The sequence below is a fragment of the Poecile atricapillus genome, chromosome 2 (assembly GCF_030490865.1).
Source record: "Poecile atricapillus isolate bPoeAtr1 chromosome 2, bPoeAtr1.hap1, whole genome shotgun sequence".
In the NCBI taxonomy this organism is placed as follows: domain Eukaryota; kingdom Metazoa; phylum Chordata; class Aves; order Passeriformes; family Paridae; genus Poecile; species Poecile atricapillus.
The window spans coordinates 42,371,265-42,390,268 of NC_081250.1; the positions used below are offsets into that span (position 1 = coordinate 42,371,265).

The window sequence follows — 19,004 nt, forward strand, 5'->3', positions numbered from 1 at the left end:
GCATTAATGGTGGGGCTCAATCTTGAAGGCCTTTTCCAGCCTAAATGGGTCTGCAAGTCTATAAAGGCCTTCTTAGATAATTTGGATTATTTGCACATAAAGTTATGCTGCCAGTGCTTTACAGCTGGACTTTGTCACTTGGTTTATAGGTAACAAAAAGTCATTTAAGTGCTTTGAGTTTAATTTGCCTATCAGTTTGATAGTTGTCTTACTCACCTACCCAAGATGGTATAAGTTTCCTTGTTACAGTTAACGCTTCACAAGATTAAACTGATCATACCACGACAAGCTTATTGATTTTTAAATAACTGTTCGACTAAGTTTCTGTTAATGTTTTCATTTGCTGACAAATGCGCTGTCAGAAGTTGCAGGCTGTTGTTTTTGAGTATAGTTTCACCTGATTAATTTGTTTTAATTTATTTGCTTTTCTCTCATTACTGCTTTGCCATACATAGCAACAACAGTTTTCCTACCTAGAGAGTAGGACTTAAGTGCCATGGGAAATCAGTAGCATCTTCACACCTGGTAGTAGTCAGTGTGTAAAAGTGCACACCTATGCCTTTGATAAGCACAGACTTATGTAATTCACTACAGTAAAATTGTGGTTTATTAGATTTGTACCAGATATTTTTTAGCACTTGCATTTTATTTTGGTTTTGTACTTAGCAAGCTCTCAAGAGATGGCGGAAAAAACGAAAGAGATGATGGAAAGCTGGTCTTTCTTGGATACTGTTGAGTCTAACTTCAGGCCCCTGGTAGTAATTGAACTTGCAAAGGGCACCAAAGAAGAAACCATAGAATGGTTCACTAATCGAATTGTGGACAAAAAGGCAAACGGAGGTGAGTACAGTATGATATTCTGTAGCAATTTGAAATTAAATTGGCTGTCACCATCATATGAAGACATACAGAAAATTAGTTTTCAGGGAATTTTCAGTATAATGATTATTTGCCAATCTCATTTAGTTTTGCATTTCTTAAACCCACTTAACCCTGTTATTAATGAAAACATTGGCTTAAGGTCAAATTCCAGTTGAGCTCTAAAATTCTTCCATTTTTTGCACTGAAACCCTGATAACCTATGTTTCAATGTAGTTCTGATGTCAGTTTTTATAGCAGTTGTCTAGATATGTTTCTCCTATTGCTTAGGCAAGGCTTACCATGTTAGAAACATGGTAAGCCTTGCCTAAATTAAGATGTTTCATATCCTGTCCATAAGCCTTTGTACCATGTTGTAGAACAAAATTAAATTAGCAGAAAGCAATTTAATCTTGGTAACTTCATGTTGGATTTTATTTATATTTTTGTTACCTTGTAGGGTCTTACAAAGACAATATTTCATTATTCATTTTGGTATGTTTCTGAGAGTTGAAGTTTGTTCATTTCTGGGAATGTGAAGAATTTGTTATTCCTTGGACTTTTTTTAAAACTTTTTTTTAGAAAAGTCATTATTTGTGGCTGTTGTAGCTTATAGCTACATATGGTCAGTAATATTAATGTGGCTGATGGATTTGTGACTACAAACTTGCTTTCAAGGCTCTGTTAGATAAGTTAGGGATGTTTCTGCTTCAAAAATCTAATTTCCTTAAAAGCAGTGGGACTGTTTGCAGAAGCACTTCTTGCTTTTATGGTGTGAGCCTTAAGGAAATAGATCCAAACAGTCCCCATTGTTCCACTTCATTGTTGAGAGTGCTTCAACAGAAATAGGACTAAATCAGGGGGTGACCCTGCAAGATTCTGAACATCCTATGTCAAGTGCTGTTGAAACCTTAATTCTTTGTGCCCTTAAAAAGAGACGTTTTCAGCACTCCTGTTAGCTAGAGCCAATAAGTTGGATGCTAAAATGCTAGGGCTTTTAGACATAATTTTAATGTATTTTCTTGCTTGTTTTACCTCTCTTTGCTTTAAAGGTGCACAACTACTGATTAAACCACTGGTTACAGAAAATGGAGTTGAAAATATTTATCTGGTTGGAGCTTCCCACTTAAGGCTTTTGCTGGGAGCTGAAGCTGTAGGTTTGGTGAAGGAATGCAGTGATAACTCAATGAGAACTTTTACATACAGCAGTAGAAAAACTTTCAAACATTTTGCAGGTAAGCAATTGTAGGAATCTTTGTTGTTGCAAAGTGGTGACTAAAGATTACGAGCAATTACGCTGCTAAATATTTTACAGTCTTTCTATTCCTTTCCATTTCTTGGAATGATAACTGTGAAGAGCAAGCAGAAGACCAAGCCATGAAAAAAATACTTGTTTTTAACTACGGAAATTCAGGTCACATCATGAATTTTGGTTCCTTTCACGTGTCTTTAATTTTTTGTTTGTCTTTTCCTTCATGCTTTTCTGTTCTCCAGATAATCTCTTACTTGTATGAAAGATTTTCTTGGAAAATAAGACAAGGAAAAGAGTTAATAAACATGATTTTATGATTAACAATCCATGTTATGAATTAATGTAGCAATTTAATTTCTGTGAGCCAGTTTTGAGGCTTATTATCTTGAAATTATAAAAACTAGAAACACTTTGTTAAATGTACACATCAAACAAACAATAATTAACACAGACACATTCAATGGGATTTGGGCATGATTAGTGGGATCGTTTCTTTTCCTCTTTTATTTTGTGGGGATCTCAACACAGGAAATTTTCCTTTTACATGTGCTGCTTATAAGGTTCTTAACACCCCTACAGTGGCAGAACTCATTTTTTGCTCTGCAAAAATACTGGAGTTCCAACTTAGTCTTGCTAATACTTTCCATGTGCCTGGTTAAGTGATGCCTTTCACCACATTTTCAATATAAAGATTCTTGGGTTTGTCTGAAACAGTTTTTAAGTTTTGTTGTTCAGTGGTAGTTTTGCTCAATACCACTGCTGTGCAATGACTGTTGCAGTGTCTTTACTTTTGTGACCTTGCTTTCCTGAAATTAGGAAGCCTTCAGAAGAGCTGTTTTGCAAAAGTGCCACTTCAATTTCTTTGATGCCTTTACATTATTAATGCAAATCTGACACAAATTCCACTGCTAACAGAATCTCTAGGATTAGCTGTATTTCCAACTGCTGTAAATATATTTTTGGCTCCATCTCCTGGTGTTTTTTCTTTTTAAAAACCCAAATTTAATTTTAGCTTTGTCCGGATGCAATCAGAGAAGTTGTCACCTAGAAAAGAAAACCTGCAGTCTGTGTTATCTTGATAGTATTTCTGGTTGCCCAGTTAAACTAATACTATAGTGTTATTCTTTATATTAGAGTTTTGTTGATATTTTAGCATCTTACCTAGTGTATTTAGGGCAATCCCTATAGTTTCTTATTCTGAAGGGGGGTAAAAATTGTTTGTATCTCAGGGAAATCTGACTCTTGTTTCCATGATGATAAAATGATGGGGTTGACATAGGTTTGTTGCTGTAATTTCTTTTTCCCCAATTCTGGTAATTTTTTGCAGTTGTTTGCTGCCAGGACTGTATTCCTGTGCTGCACAATTTCATATAACCTTCCTTTTTATTTAGATGACAATCACAATTTCCTTACAATGGCAGAATGTCAGTACATCATCAAACATGAACTTGAAAATTTGAGAGCCAAAAATGAAAAAATGATCCCTGGATATCCTCAGGCAAAGCTGTACCCAGGAAAATCAATTGGTAAGTAATGTAGTTTGTTGCCTCTGACTCACTGTGTTGATAGAGGATAGTGTTTATGGTGAAAAAAAAATAATTTTCCTGTAATGAAGAGAAATCCTTCAGACATTCAAGTCCTACTATGTTTAACCAACTTTTTCACTGCTTCAGTAATAGGACAAAAGGCAGTGGATGCAAAATACAATAACAGAAATTCTGAACAGGTATCAAGAAAGTATTTTTCTCAACAGGATAATCAAACATTTGATCAGGGTTTTAAAGAGATTGTTGGTAACTATCCCGGGAGTCTTCTAAATCCTTGCTAGACAAGGCCCTGAGCAACCCAATTTAAGCCACACCTACCTTGAGCAGGAAGGTGGACTAGATTACTTCCAGAGGGCCTTCCATTCTGAATCATTCTGTGAGGCTGAGGCACTGGACTTAAGTTCTCTTCAGCTGGGTAGTTTTTGCACATGTTGATTTTATCTGTTATTTTAATTAGTACCAAAAGTATTTATTATTTAAATTACATGATTATATACTTGGATTCTCTCTGTATAAAAAGACTAAAATGAGTACCAGTGCTCCAGAGTTAAAAATTTAATAATTTGTAGGAAGGAAGTTTTATTTAATCTATTTGGTTTCACTGATTTTCCTCTTTGCTTCAAGAGATTTTCTTTTTCATGGGAGAAAGAAACAATGAGAGCTGGTGCTATTTTTATGGTAGCTAGATGATAGAAATGCTACAGATTCTTAGGAGAATGTAACTTAATAATTGTATCTCCTTATATTAACAGTATCTTTATTCATTAGTGTTGGTCATCAGAGAAGATCTGTGCATATTAGTGGTTCAAAAAAATGTAAATAAATGTAGATGTCAGATGAGTTTAAATTGGTATTTTTTTATATAGCCAAGGTATTTTTCTAGTTAAGTCAAACAGATGATGATGGGAAATAGTAAAATACTGTCACACTTCCAGTGCCTTCCAATTTTTTAATTTATTTTCTTATTTCTATGGTTGTAACTTCAGTTTCTTAATTGTTTATCCACGCATGCAGTATTGCTTCCCATAACAAAATTAACTATAAATTGTGGACTATGTAGTTTGTTTGCAATGAAGATGTAATTTATGAATTAGTGTAAACTGATAATTCAAAGGTTTTTTTGTATCTTTCCCATAATTAGTACAAAAATGACTTTGTGGCTATCCCCACAAAGCTACATGTGGCATTTCAGTCCTGACCTGTAGCTCTTTTTGCTGGTGAAGCTGCATTTGGTTATGTTGCAAAGCTGTGGAGTAGTTACTATAGGTGAAAAGGTTGCTCTTTGTCTTCCAGTGGACAGTGCAGTGTTTGCAGGAATAGGTATAACTGCTCTCTATAATTTTTTAATTAACATGAGACAATTCTTTTAGGATTTGAGTGCTAGATCTATTTCAAAGGAACTTTAGGCTTGCTAAGTACACAACATAACCTGTTTACTTATGTCAACTACACTGTCCTTTGAAGGTGTGCTAGGTATCTATTTTTCCTTTTCTCTTCTAGTGAGAAGATTATTGACCAGTGGTATTCTTGTTCAGATTTTCCCACTGCATGATAGAGAAGAGTTGAAAAAGCTTAGTCACAGCTGGTATGGCCGAGTGAAAGTTGGTTATCAACCTTTAGGTATGTGAACAGCCTTTGTGTTGTGGTCATGCAGTGGAGTTGTGAAATTAAACCATGTTCTTTTACCATTGGGACAAGTTTTTCCTCTTTGAGTGTTTCCTGGGTGACCTGCTGAAATGGTTGTAGACTTGCAAAATTGTTGGTTCCAGAGCCTGCAGATTCAGTGCCTGTGAGTTTCCGTGTAACAGCAGTCTGCACATCACAAATTCTCCCCACCCATCATGAAAGCAGGAATGGTCATGAAAGCCAAGACTATTTTTTCAAACTGACTCGTGACAAGCTCCCACATGTCTTGAACTTTCTCAAAGCTTATTTGTGTTGTAGGTGTATCAAAAGTATATTTACAACTGTTTGTTTTAAATTCATTGTCTGAATGAAGACTGTATGTTGTTGCATGCCAGCATCACTTGAGTACATTTTAGACACTGCATAATCTTAAGATGAATATAATTTTTAGTCTGGCAATGTGGACAGTTAAGTTCTAAACTCTAAACCTGTAAACTTTATTTGAAAATAAGAAAATAAGCATTTGGGAGCTTGTCTGATTATAATCTCTGGGTCTTGCAGTTGCTTGAGGTCCTTTCCTGAGCTGCAGGAAGTTAAAGATCTGGCTTGATAATGCCTGCCTCCAGAGCATTGTGTTTGGAGCCTTATTATGTGCTGGTCTTTTGTTTATGTGAGAAAGGAATTTTTTTTTGGATTGACATTGAATCCATATAAAATTTTGAAGGAAATCCCAGGAGCCTGTTAAGCATCTACTAATTTAGGGGTATCTTTCATGTTAGAGTGTGAAATTATGCTAATGACACTTGAATGTATTTGTTAATGAATTTTTGATTGACAGGGATGTTGCAGTGCTGATCCTTATATTTGTTTACCTTTCCTTCTTGCTTTCAGAGACTTTTATCTGGTTTGCAGATGTAATCTTCTGTTCTAGTGTTTTGTAAGCCATAAGAATGTTCTGGTTTTGCATGTGAGGTTCTTCTGTGGTAGTGTATTTACAGTGTCAGTTCAGAGGTCATGCTTCTATGGTTGTTTCTTTAAGCTGGTAAATACAAAACGGTGGCAGACAAGCAATCTGATGGTCCAAACAGGTAAAGAAAAACGATTTCATCATTTTCAACTGTTTAATAGGCATTTCTGTATCTAATTACTTCTAGATTATAAGAATAATAATCCTGTATTTTTTTTTATTAGTAAGATAAGTGATATGTCTTCGTGGAGGTAATATATCTGTCATGAAATATACCCATTACTAGTGCACTTTATAAGTCTCTGTCGCACCTTAGCAGACAAACCTAGTGAGTACAGCAAGTATGTATTTCATGTATCAGTTGTCTGCTGAAGAGAGCATCTCAAGCTCAGTACTCTTATCTGATGTGTTTAAGATTTAAGATTTTGATACACCTGTCCATCTATTCCTTTAGTTCCTTGAGGGTTATCAAAGCACAACTAGCCCTTGTTGTCTCTGTGCAAGCCAAAACAAATTTAATTGCCAGGAGTTCATATGTCAGGGGGAATTTTCAGAAGCTGAGCGTCACTTGCTGTTAAAGTTTGGTTGTTATTACATCAGATGTCTTCCATGCCATTCATTAATCAATTTCTGTTTTCACGAATGATAGTATTTTCTCTTTGGTTCGTTTTTTTCTTTTTTTCCCTCCCCTTTCTCTGGATATCTGTTTGATTTCCTTGCCATCTGAATGGTATGTTTATGTGGGGGTATATATATGTAACTTTAAAAAAGTAATTCAGATAACCATCTGACTTTTTGTAATAAGGGTGAAGGAAGAAAAAAAAAGCAATTATATTCATTGTGTTATTTAGAAGAAAAGAAATCTGGCCAATGGAAAGTTGTAAGTTCATGCAAGGTCAAGTTTGATATTGTTACTGACATCTGTTGAATGTAGTCTTTATTGATTAATTTCTTTCTGCAGATGACATACGCTGCTACTTTGGCGAAACCATTGCTCTCTACTTTGGCTTCTTAGAGTATTTCACATTTGCTTTGATTCCAATGGCTGTCATTGGGATTCCTTATTACATGTTTGCCTGGGAAGACTACGACAAATACGTGATGTTTGCCACATTCAATTTGCTGTGGTCCACTGTGATACTGGAGGTTTGGAAGCGGATCTGCGCCATCCTGACGTACCGCTGGGGCACGCTGCTGATGAAACGACAGTTTGAAGAACCAAGACCAGGCTTCCATGGTGTGCTGGGGATCAATCCTGTCACTGGGAGGGAGGAGCCAGTGTACTCAAGTATTAAGAGACAGTTACGGATTTACCTGGTGTCCTTACCATTTGTGTGCCTTTGCCTCTACTTCTCATTGTATGTGATGATGATTTACTTTGACTTGGAGCAGTGGGCTCTGGATTATCACAAAGAAAATGAGTCTAACTTCAGCAGCTTGATGCTATTCGTGCCCAGTATCATCTATGCCGTTGTGATTGAAATTATGAACCGCATCTATCGGTATGCTGCTGAATTCTTAACATCGTGGGGTAAGAAAGTTGTTCATTCTTCTTTCAAGTTAGAATCCCACATACTTAGAATTTGTGTCTTCGTAGAATACATTACTGTGATTTCTTGTTCAACAGAATGCTAAAGAGATTTCCCATAGTAGGTTCTTGCTGTGGGTAAAAGAGATGGCCATTTTAAGTTCTTATATTTTCAGTGTACTGGGATTGCAATTTCATATTTGGTTTAATTTGGTCTGAGTCTGACATGCCATCAGAAGGGGTGATCCTGCCTTCCTCCTCAGCCTCTCTCTGCCTTTGGTGCAGAAGTTCCCCCTGCCTGATTTAGCTCTTTGTCTGGCTGTCTCAGCCATAGTGCTGGCAAAAGGGGTGGGGGGAGAGCTTGAGGTTAAGGGCTCAGAGGTGCATGGATGGCAGGAAGGATTGTCCTGGCAAGTTGCACCCACAACCTAGGTTTGCTTACTATGCTTTAGTCTACTGTACATCAGTTCAGAGGGCAGAGGCACTGAAATAATGGAACCAAATCTAAGCCCACTCTAAATGTCACATAAGAGTGTTTATGTGTGCTACATATATAATAAAGACTGGCATTCTACATCCCAATGTGGATGTGGAATTAAACACATCAAAATGTGTTTCTCTGAGCACTCTAAGAAGAGGAGGAATGTTATAATAGATTACCCCTTTTTCCCCTCCTTGTGTGTGTGATTTATTTAACAGATTGGGCTTCGTGTTTTGTAACCTAACATAAGGATAGTGAAATACTGGTGTTTATTTTGAATTTTAGCACTTCTACAGACATGTGAAATCACTTTCAGACAAAGTTAATAGATTAAGCTAATGAGAATTAACTGCATTGTGTAGCTCCATATGGCATTGATTTGCAGGACAGAATCCAGATTACTAAAGCTGGAGACCCAGAAAATTAACAGAAGAAAGATAAGGCAAAAGGGAGATTGATGCAGAAGACAAAATAAAAAGAGGTGTTGAAGTGGGGGTTGGTTATGCTTGCCAAAATTATTTTCTCAGCAAATGCAACCTGGCATCCATCATAGTAAAAGCAAGCCATTTCTTTGTTTGTGACTGTTCAAGGCTTTTATTTAAATAATAATTTTTAAATTCATATCTAGGGCTCAGTTGGCTGTTTCATTGTTTTTACTATACTGCAAGAAAAGGTATTTCTGTGAAATACTCACTTATGTTGATCTGATAGACTAAAATGTCTTTAACAGGCAGCTCAAGGGGTTTTTTTAATCCAGACTTTTTGGGTTTTAAACTGATGTTTCATGCTTAGCAGAGGCAGTATTTATGTAACCTGCTACACTGGCAGCTTGTGCCTTTTCTGTGCTATCCAATGTGTTTCTACTGCCATGCTCTGAATAGGCTGAAAAGCTCATCTGGCTGTCCTATCTTCTCTTCCACCTGGCATATTTTCAAATAATACCTGACTTTACAGCTAAAGTGACAAAGCATGGGAAACAATCCGGGGTATTTTAAGCACCCCTCTTTCACCCATTTATCATGAAAGCTGATTGTGTAGCAGAAGCTAAAAGTAAAAAATTACAGTCACTTGAGTGCATTTTCACATGTCAGGCCTAACTTGATGCTCCTGTCAGAGTAGTGCTATGATGTTTTGTCCTGAGCAAGGTCTGTAGGTGTTGGTGTCTCCTTTCAGTCGTGTTGAAACAACAGCACATCTAGCATGCTGCCTTCTCAGTTACTGCTTACCCAAGGCTTTAAAGGTACAATCTAACAGAATAGCAGAAAGAAACTGAAAATCTCCCATCCACTTCCCTTTTCTCCCCTCTAGTAAATCAGCCTTCCTGAAACATCAGGTTTTGACTGTTTATCTTGAATGAACTGAAAATCTCAATTTAGAGTGAGTAATGCATCTGTTGAGCTTCACGTACTCTCATCTTGCTTTAGAGTGTAGGGACTTACCTAAATTCCTTGTAAAGAGATGGTAATATTTTCATATTTACTGGCTTTGAATCAAATTTGGTATTGTTACTTTTCATTATATATTCCTATTAATCTTGCATTAGTTTTCAGCCAAAGAGCAATCGATAACTAGATGCATTTTGTTAAGTCTTAAGAGCAATGGATGTTTTTTTCTTTAATAAAATAACTCTTCAGAGTAAGAAATATGTAAAAGAAGAAATTTTTGCGGTAGAAAAAATACTGGAGTTGTAGTCAAAAATATGTATGATGATACTGTGGATCAGATTACCTTCATAGATTAAGTGAGGTATTGGTATAAATAGTATAAAATCTTTCTACCATGAAGTGTTCGAATAATATAAACTGTTAGATAAGTAATTTTCATGTGGAAAAAGTGTCTGTTCACTCTTTGGATAGCAATGTGTAGTACATGGTAGGAGCTTTTGCTGCTTACTAATTAATAACTTTGTTGGTATTTTAGAAAATCACAGGCTGGAATCTTCATATCAGAATCATTTAATTCTGAAGGTTTTAGTGGTAAGTATGTCATATAAGCAGCTTTTAAGATTATTTAGAATGACAGCTTGTGTGACTGTACCACAGTGACCTACAGTTTTACTCAAGGCCAAATAGTAGCACAAATATCAGAGTAAACAAGATTGCTGTTAGGATTGCTGTTAGGGTTGCAGTAACTGCTAGACTATTTTAGATGCCTCTTTTATAGTGGAGTTAGCTTTTTATTTGTATTGAATTGTTCTTTCATTAGGATGCTGTATATATAAGTTTTTATTAATTGGTGTGGTCCTGTCTTCAACTGAGAACTATTCTGTTCAAATTTTGCATGATCTGATGGTAAACCACATTTTGAAACGTTAATATATGAACTTCCACCTATACTAACATTCAGAGTTAGTTATACTAACTGTGTATATATATATGTACATATATATATATATAACTGGTTAGTTATACTAACAAGTCAGAGGGACCTGAAAATACCTGTCCATCAGTTTACTCCTGTGCAGTTCATAGGACATGTAGATCTGTTTAATTTATCTAATCTTGTTTCCTTTTTGAAAAGATCATTTCAGTTTCTTCCTTGTTTATTTCCTCAGTTTCCTTAGAGTTCCTTCTTTATTTCCTTCACCATGTTTTTATATGTGTATGTTTATTTGGGGTTTGGATTGTTTGTTTGTTTTGTTTTGGGGTTCTTTTTTTGTGTTAAATCTCTGTGTTACCCATCTGTTACTGGTAACCTCTAGAGCTGAAACTCTTTTAGATATCACTTATAGCTTTGTCTCCTCCTGTAGCCTTTCTCATAAAACTTAGAACCATTTATTTTTCCCCATAGGGTATTTATACAAAATTATTATAGAAATAAATAAATGTCAAGTGTCAGTTTCCCCCAGTTTTCATTCTCAGTCTGTGAATGGCTCTCTGCACTCCCAATATTACCTGTATTGGCCAAGAGCTCCAAAACAGGAGCTGCAGCACTGACAGCAAGTAGGAAACTTCGGAGTTTGATTAAATACTGTGATTATGTCTCATTTTAGAAGTAGGAAATATTTCTCTTGGCCATAAAACCTTTTGAAGTGATTAAAAATAAACTGCAACTAACATATATAAAGGAACATTTTTACAGATTGAGAGTAAATGTATTTTGACTAAGTATTTATTTTAAAAAAAGTCACTAAATAAAGGTCATTATATCCCTTCTCTAATCTTATCTGGAGAAATTGCCAAAAAATGAAAATTAAATACAAGGTGATGTGTTTATAATGCCTATATTTCATACTTCAGTTGTAGCTCTCTTTGTACACTTTGCTTTAGGCAAGCTTTAAGCTTGTTAAGCGAAAAACTGAGTAAGGCCAATATTGAAAATATGTTTTTTCTGACCTAAGATTTAAAAATGGTAACGAAAATTTTGATGGGCAGTGTACATCTTCATGAAAGCCATTTAATCAAGGCAGCTGTTAAGTTAGATGATATTCTGCATCTGAACTTTTGCTCGAGTACTAAAACCAAATAATTTTATTTGCAGTTCAACTTCTTAAATTGTTTTGCATCTCTCTTCTACATTGCCTTTGTGTTGTTTGATATGAAGCTTTTGAGGCAGGTGAGTTCCAAGAACATCTTAAGAACGTTGATGAATCTCGGAAAATAAAGTATTGATTTGAACAGACTTCAGTAGTTATTCTAAAAAAAACTTGGCAATTAATATATTTCACCTATATTTTAGAAATCCAGCTTCCATGTTTCAGTTCCCCTAACATTATTGCAGAATCATAACGGAGTAGAGTAATTCTTTCTCTCTGTATAAATGAAGAACTGTTTTCAAGTAAATTTAATTATTCTCTCACACAGATGAGACTGGGAAATTTTAATTTCCTCTTTATTTCCTTTTATGTTAGAAAATGTTCTTCTCTGTAGTGTTCTTAATGAGACACTCTTGAGAATAGGGTTGTGATTAAGTTAAACTACAGTGAGGATCTGAGAATAAATAAAAGCAAAAGTAATTTGTAGTTGGTATTTTAAATCAACTTTCACTCTCAAATGCATGAAAAATTGGTATAAGGAAAATATTTTTGCTCTAAACATAATGAGCAGTACAACAAGAACTTCAGCTCAAGACCTCTGTTACTCTGAAGTACTTGACACATCTGTCTATACCAGACATAACATTTGTGACACTTCCTCTACTTTCAGGTAAAATCAAGAAATAAAAAACATACAAAAATTTCAGTCTTTAGCTCTGTGATTGTCACTGGCATATATTAAATATGCATTATCCTTCATTGTATTTGGTGTACTGTTTTCAAGATATATCTAGATACACAAAATATTTAGACTACTAACTCCTAATTAGTCCTTTTCAGCACACAGCAAAGGATGGGAACTAGATAATTTACACTTTTCATATGCTATTACTAGGTTTATTAGGCTGGCCCATTTTTCATAGTGTAGTAACTTACAGTGTTACTCGAGCTCACAGAATTGCAAATGATCATAGGTTCATCACAATAGTATTATTTTAAATTTCTTTTTTTTTTTTTTTTTTTTACTTAAGAGTTTGGCCACTTTGCTGATAACATCACAGATCCTCAACCAGTTTGCAGAATCCTTACTTCCTTACTGGCTCCAGAAGAGATACAACAGGAAGATGAAGAAACGCATGTGTTCCAAGAAAACTGATGCAGACCTGTCATTAGCTGAACAGGTCAACATGGAGAAAGAAATGGGAACCTATTTGGTACGTTGTAGTACTGTAAAAGAGTTAAAAACTTTCTGGGCTGTAGTTGACAGAGGCACCAGCCAAGGCAAACAAGATTATTTTTGGCTTTCTGGCGTGGCTTATTTCCAGCTTCATCAGCTTTGCTGGTAGCTGTTTATGCAGCTGTAGGTTATCCTGGATCAGGAAGTGGATACAGTGTAGGATCCTAGTAACCCTAGAATGAAGGGGAAGGAATGAACAGCTCTATCTGGAACTACCTAACCCATATCACTGGAAATAAGTATTTGTGTAATATGCCTTTAATTTTCAAGGGTAACCCAAACACTACCAGAATGAGTAGGCTGGCACATGGAAGAGGGAAATTATTTCTGTTTTGGTTGGATTTTGCAGTGGTACTAGTTTAAATGGTCAGTTGAACTAGAGCCTGAGGGAGAACACGTCTGGATGTGGCCAGAAAAGGAGGACAGAAGAAACCAACTATTCAAAACATTATTCCAGCTGGATGCTCTTGCCTCTAGAAACCAAATACCAAAGCTTTGGTATTCGCTGTCTTCTTGGTTCTGTTCTTGACCACCTTCTATCCAATATAATTTTAAATTATTTTAGTGGATTTCATGCAATTCATTACTTAAAATTCTAAAGGAATCTACACAGTGGATGTCAGTGTGTATGTTAAGGCCTCACAGACTGGCTGACAACTTGATCAGATGCTGCAAGCACAGTCACAGGAGTCTTAATACTGTATGACTTTTGCTTTTATAGAATAAGAAGTACATGTAGATAGTGTATCTTTCATGTAAAGGGTAGACATTAGCAGTTTTAAATTTGATAATAACACCGTATCAAATTCCTCTATTTCTGGATGAAGTGCCATGAAATGGGAAAGAAAGAACTATCACCTTCACAATTCAAAAACTGTACAAATGTGTTCCTGTGTGAAGGTTGGAGGGAGATAGAATTAGGCAGCCTGTCTTGCAGTGCAGAACACAGCAGAAGCTCCCGTGTTATTGTCTGAGCTGGTAAATGGGCAGAGTCCAGCACTGCACCTGCACATCGGCCAGCACAGCTTCCAGAGTTGTGTGTCAGCATCAGGCCTGACCAAATAAGCTTTGCCTCTTAGACCTGAGCAGACTCCTGATTCTCAGCTGTCACATACAAAGCCAGAGTGGTGTCTGAGTCACATTGCCCAGTGCTGCTTGTGCAGAGCTGGATCAAGTGAATCTGCACCTGTTGTACTGTTGTACCCTGAATAGTTTTTCATGGGGGACCCGAGAGGTCAGTTGTAGAGTTAAAACTTTGCCTTGGATGTGTCCACTGCTAGCCTCAGTTTCAGTTCTAAATGCTGTGTACTCAAAGCCTTAATTTTATATTCAGTCTAAAGATTATTGTTTTGCTGTGCTTGTGAATAAACAATATTAGACCACTGATTTGTTTGCAAGCAGTGAGCTGTCAGCAGGCAAGAATATTTCTAAAATTAAAACTGTCACAAGGGGGAAGCATTTGACTGTTTAGTAACTGAAGAGTCTTGACAAAATTCTGTATTTCAGCCTCCTTTGTTTTGATCTCTTTTTTCACATGCTCTTCAGCCTTTAATTCTGTATTCTTTTTGTCCTCATTCTCACTTTTCAAATAGCCAGCCCTGTTTAAGATGTAAAGATGTCATGCAGTAATTTCTTAATTGTTATTTTTCTAATTTCTGTTTCACTCCTCTTGTTAATTTTCTCTATAATTTATTCCTTGTTTTTGTTTCCTTGATGCTGTAGCTGATCATGTGGCTGCTGATGGCATAGTTACAAATTTCTTTAACATCGTCTTGGACTCCTGTTTTCGTACACGAAGTTTTATAAATTGAGTAGGAGAAAAACAAATACTTATTTACTTCATACTCTGCTGTTCTAAAAGCCAGTAGGTATTGGGCAAGGAAATGAGAAGTGTGAGGAAGCAGTGGGAATACTGTGCAGTTACCAGAAGGAGGAGCACAAAGGAAAGCTCTCTCTTTGCCTGCAGTGATTGTCTGAGAAAAATTGTAGCAGTAGCAGATGTGTGGCTGCCATTCCAGTGAGCGTTTCTGCAAATGTTCCTAAAGAAGACCTTGGTAAAATTTAAAATTTGTACAAAATGTTTCTGAGGAAAAAAATCTTCATGGCTTTAAAAGTTAGGTAACTGTTCATGGTCCGGCCTGCAGATGGGTTTGTGAGACTGAACTATACTGTGGAATTTCAAAGCAAGCTCAGGTGAGAAATGCAATTAATGAGTACCCAGTCTTGAGTTGTGAGCTTGCAGACTTCTACTGCCTCTCTCTGTTTCCTAGGAGAAAAAAGCACTAGGTATTGGAGATGGCAGTCAGTTTTACAGCTATGATGGGCAAAAAAGAGTAGATAACCATGTGTCTGATGCATGGAGCCAAAACCACTTTCATGTGATTCTTGCAATAATTTCAGTTACTGTCAAGACTTCATGATTTCAGTTTTGAGAGAGAGGATAATACATGTGTCTGTGTAAATACAAGATACCTAGATCCCACTTTAACTTCTTTGTGGTATTTCACCATCTTTTGTTTATGAACACTTTTTCTTTAAAAGTGGTTAGTTTGGTTCTTTCATAACAAAATTTCTGCAATCATAGCAAACTGTCATTTATGCTAAAAAACTAATATGCAAATAAATAAATGATCACCTGCATGTGAATACTTAATCAGCATTTAAGTACCCCCGTTCTTGGTTTAAGGATCAGGTTATAGATCTATTGGGATTTGTTAAATAGGGTTTTTTTTCCTTCAGATGTCAGTGCTGCCTTTTAGATTTCAATCTTCTGTCTTTCAGTCTTCAGTCTTCTGTCCTACCCATTTTGAAATGAACAAGCAGAAATACCAGGAAAGAGTTGCCTATCTACCAGCCTACCATTCTGGTTAGGTCTTTCTTGGACAGACTGAAATGCTAGGACTTTTATTGCCACAGTGCTCTCAGGAGAATGTTCTGCCAGTTTAAATGCATGATGCTGTTTTTCTGTTCCTCACTGTTCCTTCTGTTACTGTTTAACTAAGATTTCAGGAACCTGCATAGGTTGAATGTGTTTTTGTACTTACTTCATGTAATAAGGATAGGAAGTGTAACTTGCAGAAAATGCATTAGGCAAAAGGAAAAATCCGGACCTCCCCTTATAAGAAGTTTTTAGTGATTGAATAATTCCAAATTAATTAGATTTTTTAAAAAAAATCTTGTCTACTCTCAGTAGTCATTTCCAAACAACTGATTTGGGATGAGGAAACATATTTACAACTGTATTATTATTTCTGTGTTTCTTCATAGATTTTTTGTAGGTTAAAGTTGTTCTTATATTTCCTCTGTTTTTCAGGGTACTTTTGATGATTACCTGGAGTTGTTCCTGCAGTTTGGCTATGTGAGTCTTTTCTCATGTGTTTATCCACTGGCAGCTGTTTTTGCAGTGTTAAACAACATCACAGAGATATATTCTGATGCCTTAAAGATGTGCAGAGTTTACAAGCGTCCATTTGCAGAACCCACAGCAAATATTGGTGTTTGGCAGGTAATTTTTGTGTCTTTTTTTTTTTTCCTATTAATTTGTTTAAAAGAACTTTCAGCAACAGTATGAAAGCTTTGTGTTTGTCCCATGAGCCACTTTAAACTTCAGTAGGTACTTTGTTCTTTTCAATGCCCTGGAATATCATCTATCCAACTATATATCCCAGTGATATTTTTGGTGGGACTTTTGACCAAGACTTTTCAGCTGCCTTAGAAAGTAAAGCAGATCTTTTCTTTAGTTCTTGTGTATGAATTGTACTTGTGTTGCAACTTCAACAAATCAAAGCTTCCAGATACTGCCCAGCATTCTTTATAGCCAGTGTATTTTAGAAATGGTAACTTCTGATGCAATCTCAGAAGTGTGGAGCTCAGCAGCTGTTTCAAAAGAAATGCAAGAATGGGTAAGTAATTGGATTCCTAAGCCAGGCTTGTGGCCTATGCACCCATGGTTACTGGTACTCAAGCTGACTAATTTGAAAATAACCTGGAACTGTGAGCAGGAGCTGGAACTTTCTGCACAGCCTGAACACTGCTGTCTATCTAAACAATTTCATAATAATAGTACTGGGTTAAGCATTTTCTGTCCTCAGTTGTTTGTCCATGCAATCATGCTGCCACCAGCTATTTTGGGGCCTGTGGAGTGTGCTGCATCAGTGAACTGATCCAGACCAGAGTTTTCTGGAGTGACTAAGTTGCACCCAGAAACTTTAGCATTCCATAATAGCAGTGCTTTGTAAGGGAGTGTGATAAGGTTGGGCGACCTTTCTAAGGTATGATCCATATTCTAGTTTTATTTAACAGATTTTCTGGTGCTATGTAATGGAAATAAAGGTCACAATGAGCTAATGGTAAATATTACTGCTATCAATGCTATTACAATTATTATCAATGCAATTACAATATTACTGCTATTACAATGAGCTATCTGGTAAGTATTACCAGATGAAGCAAGTGAGAGGTGAGAAATGAAATCCTTAAACTTCAAGTAAAACACACAGTAAAAACATGCAAACCAAGGATTCTGAGCAATATTCATTAGACACATACATAGATATTAGTGAAGTGGACTGAGAGCTGAAGTCTTTTAATAATATGTCATTAAAATGTATGAATTATAATCTAATTTCATTTTAACATGGGATGCACTTTCTCTGTCCAGATCTATGCTGCCAACATCTTAATGGCATAGCTGCATTGACCAGTTGTGTAACGACCAGAAAAATCAGGCTGTGGTCATAAGTCACAAGTATAGCTACAGGTGTATTAATAGTATTTTTTTTGCTAGAATAGTTTGTTTCAATCAAGGCAGTAGGCTGAAAAATTATTACTACAGTACAGTAATTTTGTTCTATGGTGTCATTTTTTAACTAATAGCAGAAATTAATTTGCTTTGTGAATTAAAAATAATTACTAAATTTTCAAGTCATCCATTTCACGTGGGAAATAAGAGTATTTGCTGAAAGATTTCTGTTAAAGGAATACTGGAATTATTTTATCAGGTGAATTGAGTCACTAGCTTCTTGTCAAGGAGAAAGTTATTTCTGCTAATTCATTGTGACAGTCACTACAGTTCTGTGTCAGTCTTTCTCATTCCAGACAGGACCTTGGAATAAGTAACCATTATATTGCAAATGTAATTGTTAAGCTGTATTAATATTTTCAGATGTCTTGTGGAAGCTCTGTAGGCAAGAGCTTCATAGACTTGTTATTGCATGTGTTTAAATGTAAATCAACAAATCTCAAGTGGTTGTGATTTAAAAAAGGCGTTCTGAACCATTCTTATCTTTTCATCTCAACATTCAGACAGAACTTCCAAAACCAATGTTAGGACTACTAGTTCCTCTTGGGATTTTGCAATTTTTCCTTTATCCTGAAATAAATTTGTTTAGAGGTACAACTGTAGGTCAGTGCTTACTCTTTCATGCATTCAGGTTACAACCTTGTTGTGGTCTTGTCAAGATGGTGAGTTTGGACTGCTTGCCAAACAAGTCCTATGCCATAGAATTCAAGAGATGACAAAAAATAAGTTAAAGTAATGGGTCTTCTGAGGCTTTAATGAAGATAGAGATATGCAGAGCAATTTGGAGACTAGTAAGTTAGAGGAAATGGTCATAACTATAAATATATTTGTGTTTTATTTCAGTTGGCCTTTGAAACTATGAGTGTAATATCAGTTGTTACTAATTGTATACTGATTGGAATGTCTCCAGAAGTGGATGCCCTTTTCCCAGACTCAAAAATGGACCTTGTTCTGACTGTGGCATTCGTAGAGGTAAGTCTGACTTCAAACAGTGCATGTTGTAGCAAATAACACAAGCACTTTGCCTCACAGCTTATATTAGAAGGAAATTAAGATTTTCCTATCAGAGAAGTATTTCAAAGTCTTTCTTTTTTGATTTATTTCTCTTCTGTGTTTACATTTACTGTGAATGCTGTTGCCATACTTTCCCAAGCATTCCCAAGATACCATACATTTGTTGCTTCATGTACTTCAAGTATTTAGTAGCGCTATTTCAAGAAGCAAAGTAATCA

At 36.0% G+C, this 19,004-nt stretch overlaps 1 protein-coding gene across 3 annotated transcripts in view; it reads left to right on the plus strand.

The window, feature by feature from the left end:
- Positions 1-19,004, plus strand: part of ANO10 (anoctamin 10) — a 121,396-nt gene that overhangs the window by 2,518 nt on the left and 99,874 nt on the right. For all 3 annotated transcript variants that reach the window (XM_058833333.1, XM_058833334.1, XM_058833335.1), the window contains exons 2-11: positions 667-840; positions 1,911-2,093; positions 3,502-3,636; positions 5,158-5,277; positions 7,212-7,781; positions 10,180-10,235; positions 11,740-11,814; positions 12,766-12,948; positions 16,285-16,476; positions 18,616-18,744. In XM_058833333.1, coding sequence (XP_058689316.1) covers positions 681-840; positions 1,911-2,093; positions 3,502-3,636; positions 5,158-5,277; positions 7,212-7,781; positions 10,180-10,235; positions 11,740-11,814; positions 12,766-12,948; positions 16,285-16,476; positions 18,616-18,744 — 1,803 coding nt within the window. In that variant the 5' untranslated portion in view covers positions 667-680. The remainder of the gene's footprint in view (positions 1-666; positions 841-1,910; positions 2,094-3,501; positions 3,637-5,157; positions 5,278-7,211; positions 7,782-10,179; positions 10,236-11,739; positions 11,815-12,765; positions 12,949-16,284; positions 16,477-18,615; positions 18,745-19,004) is intronic.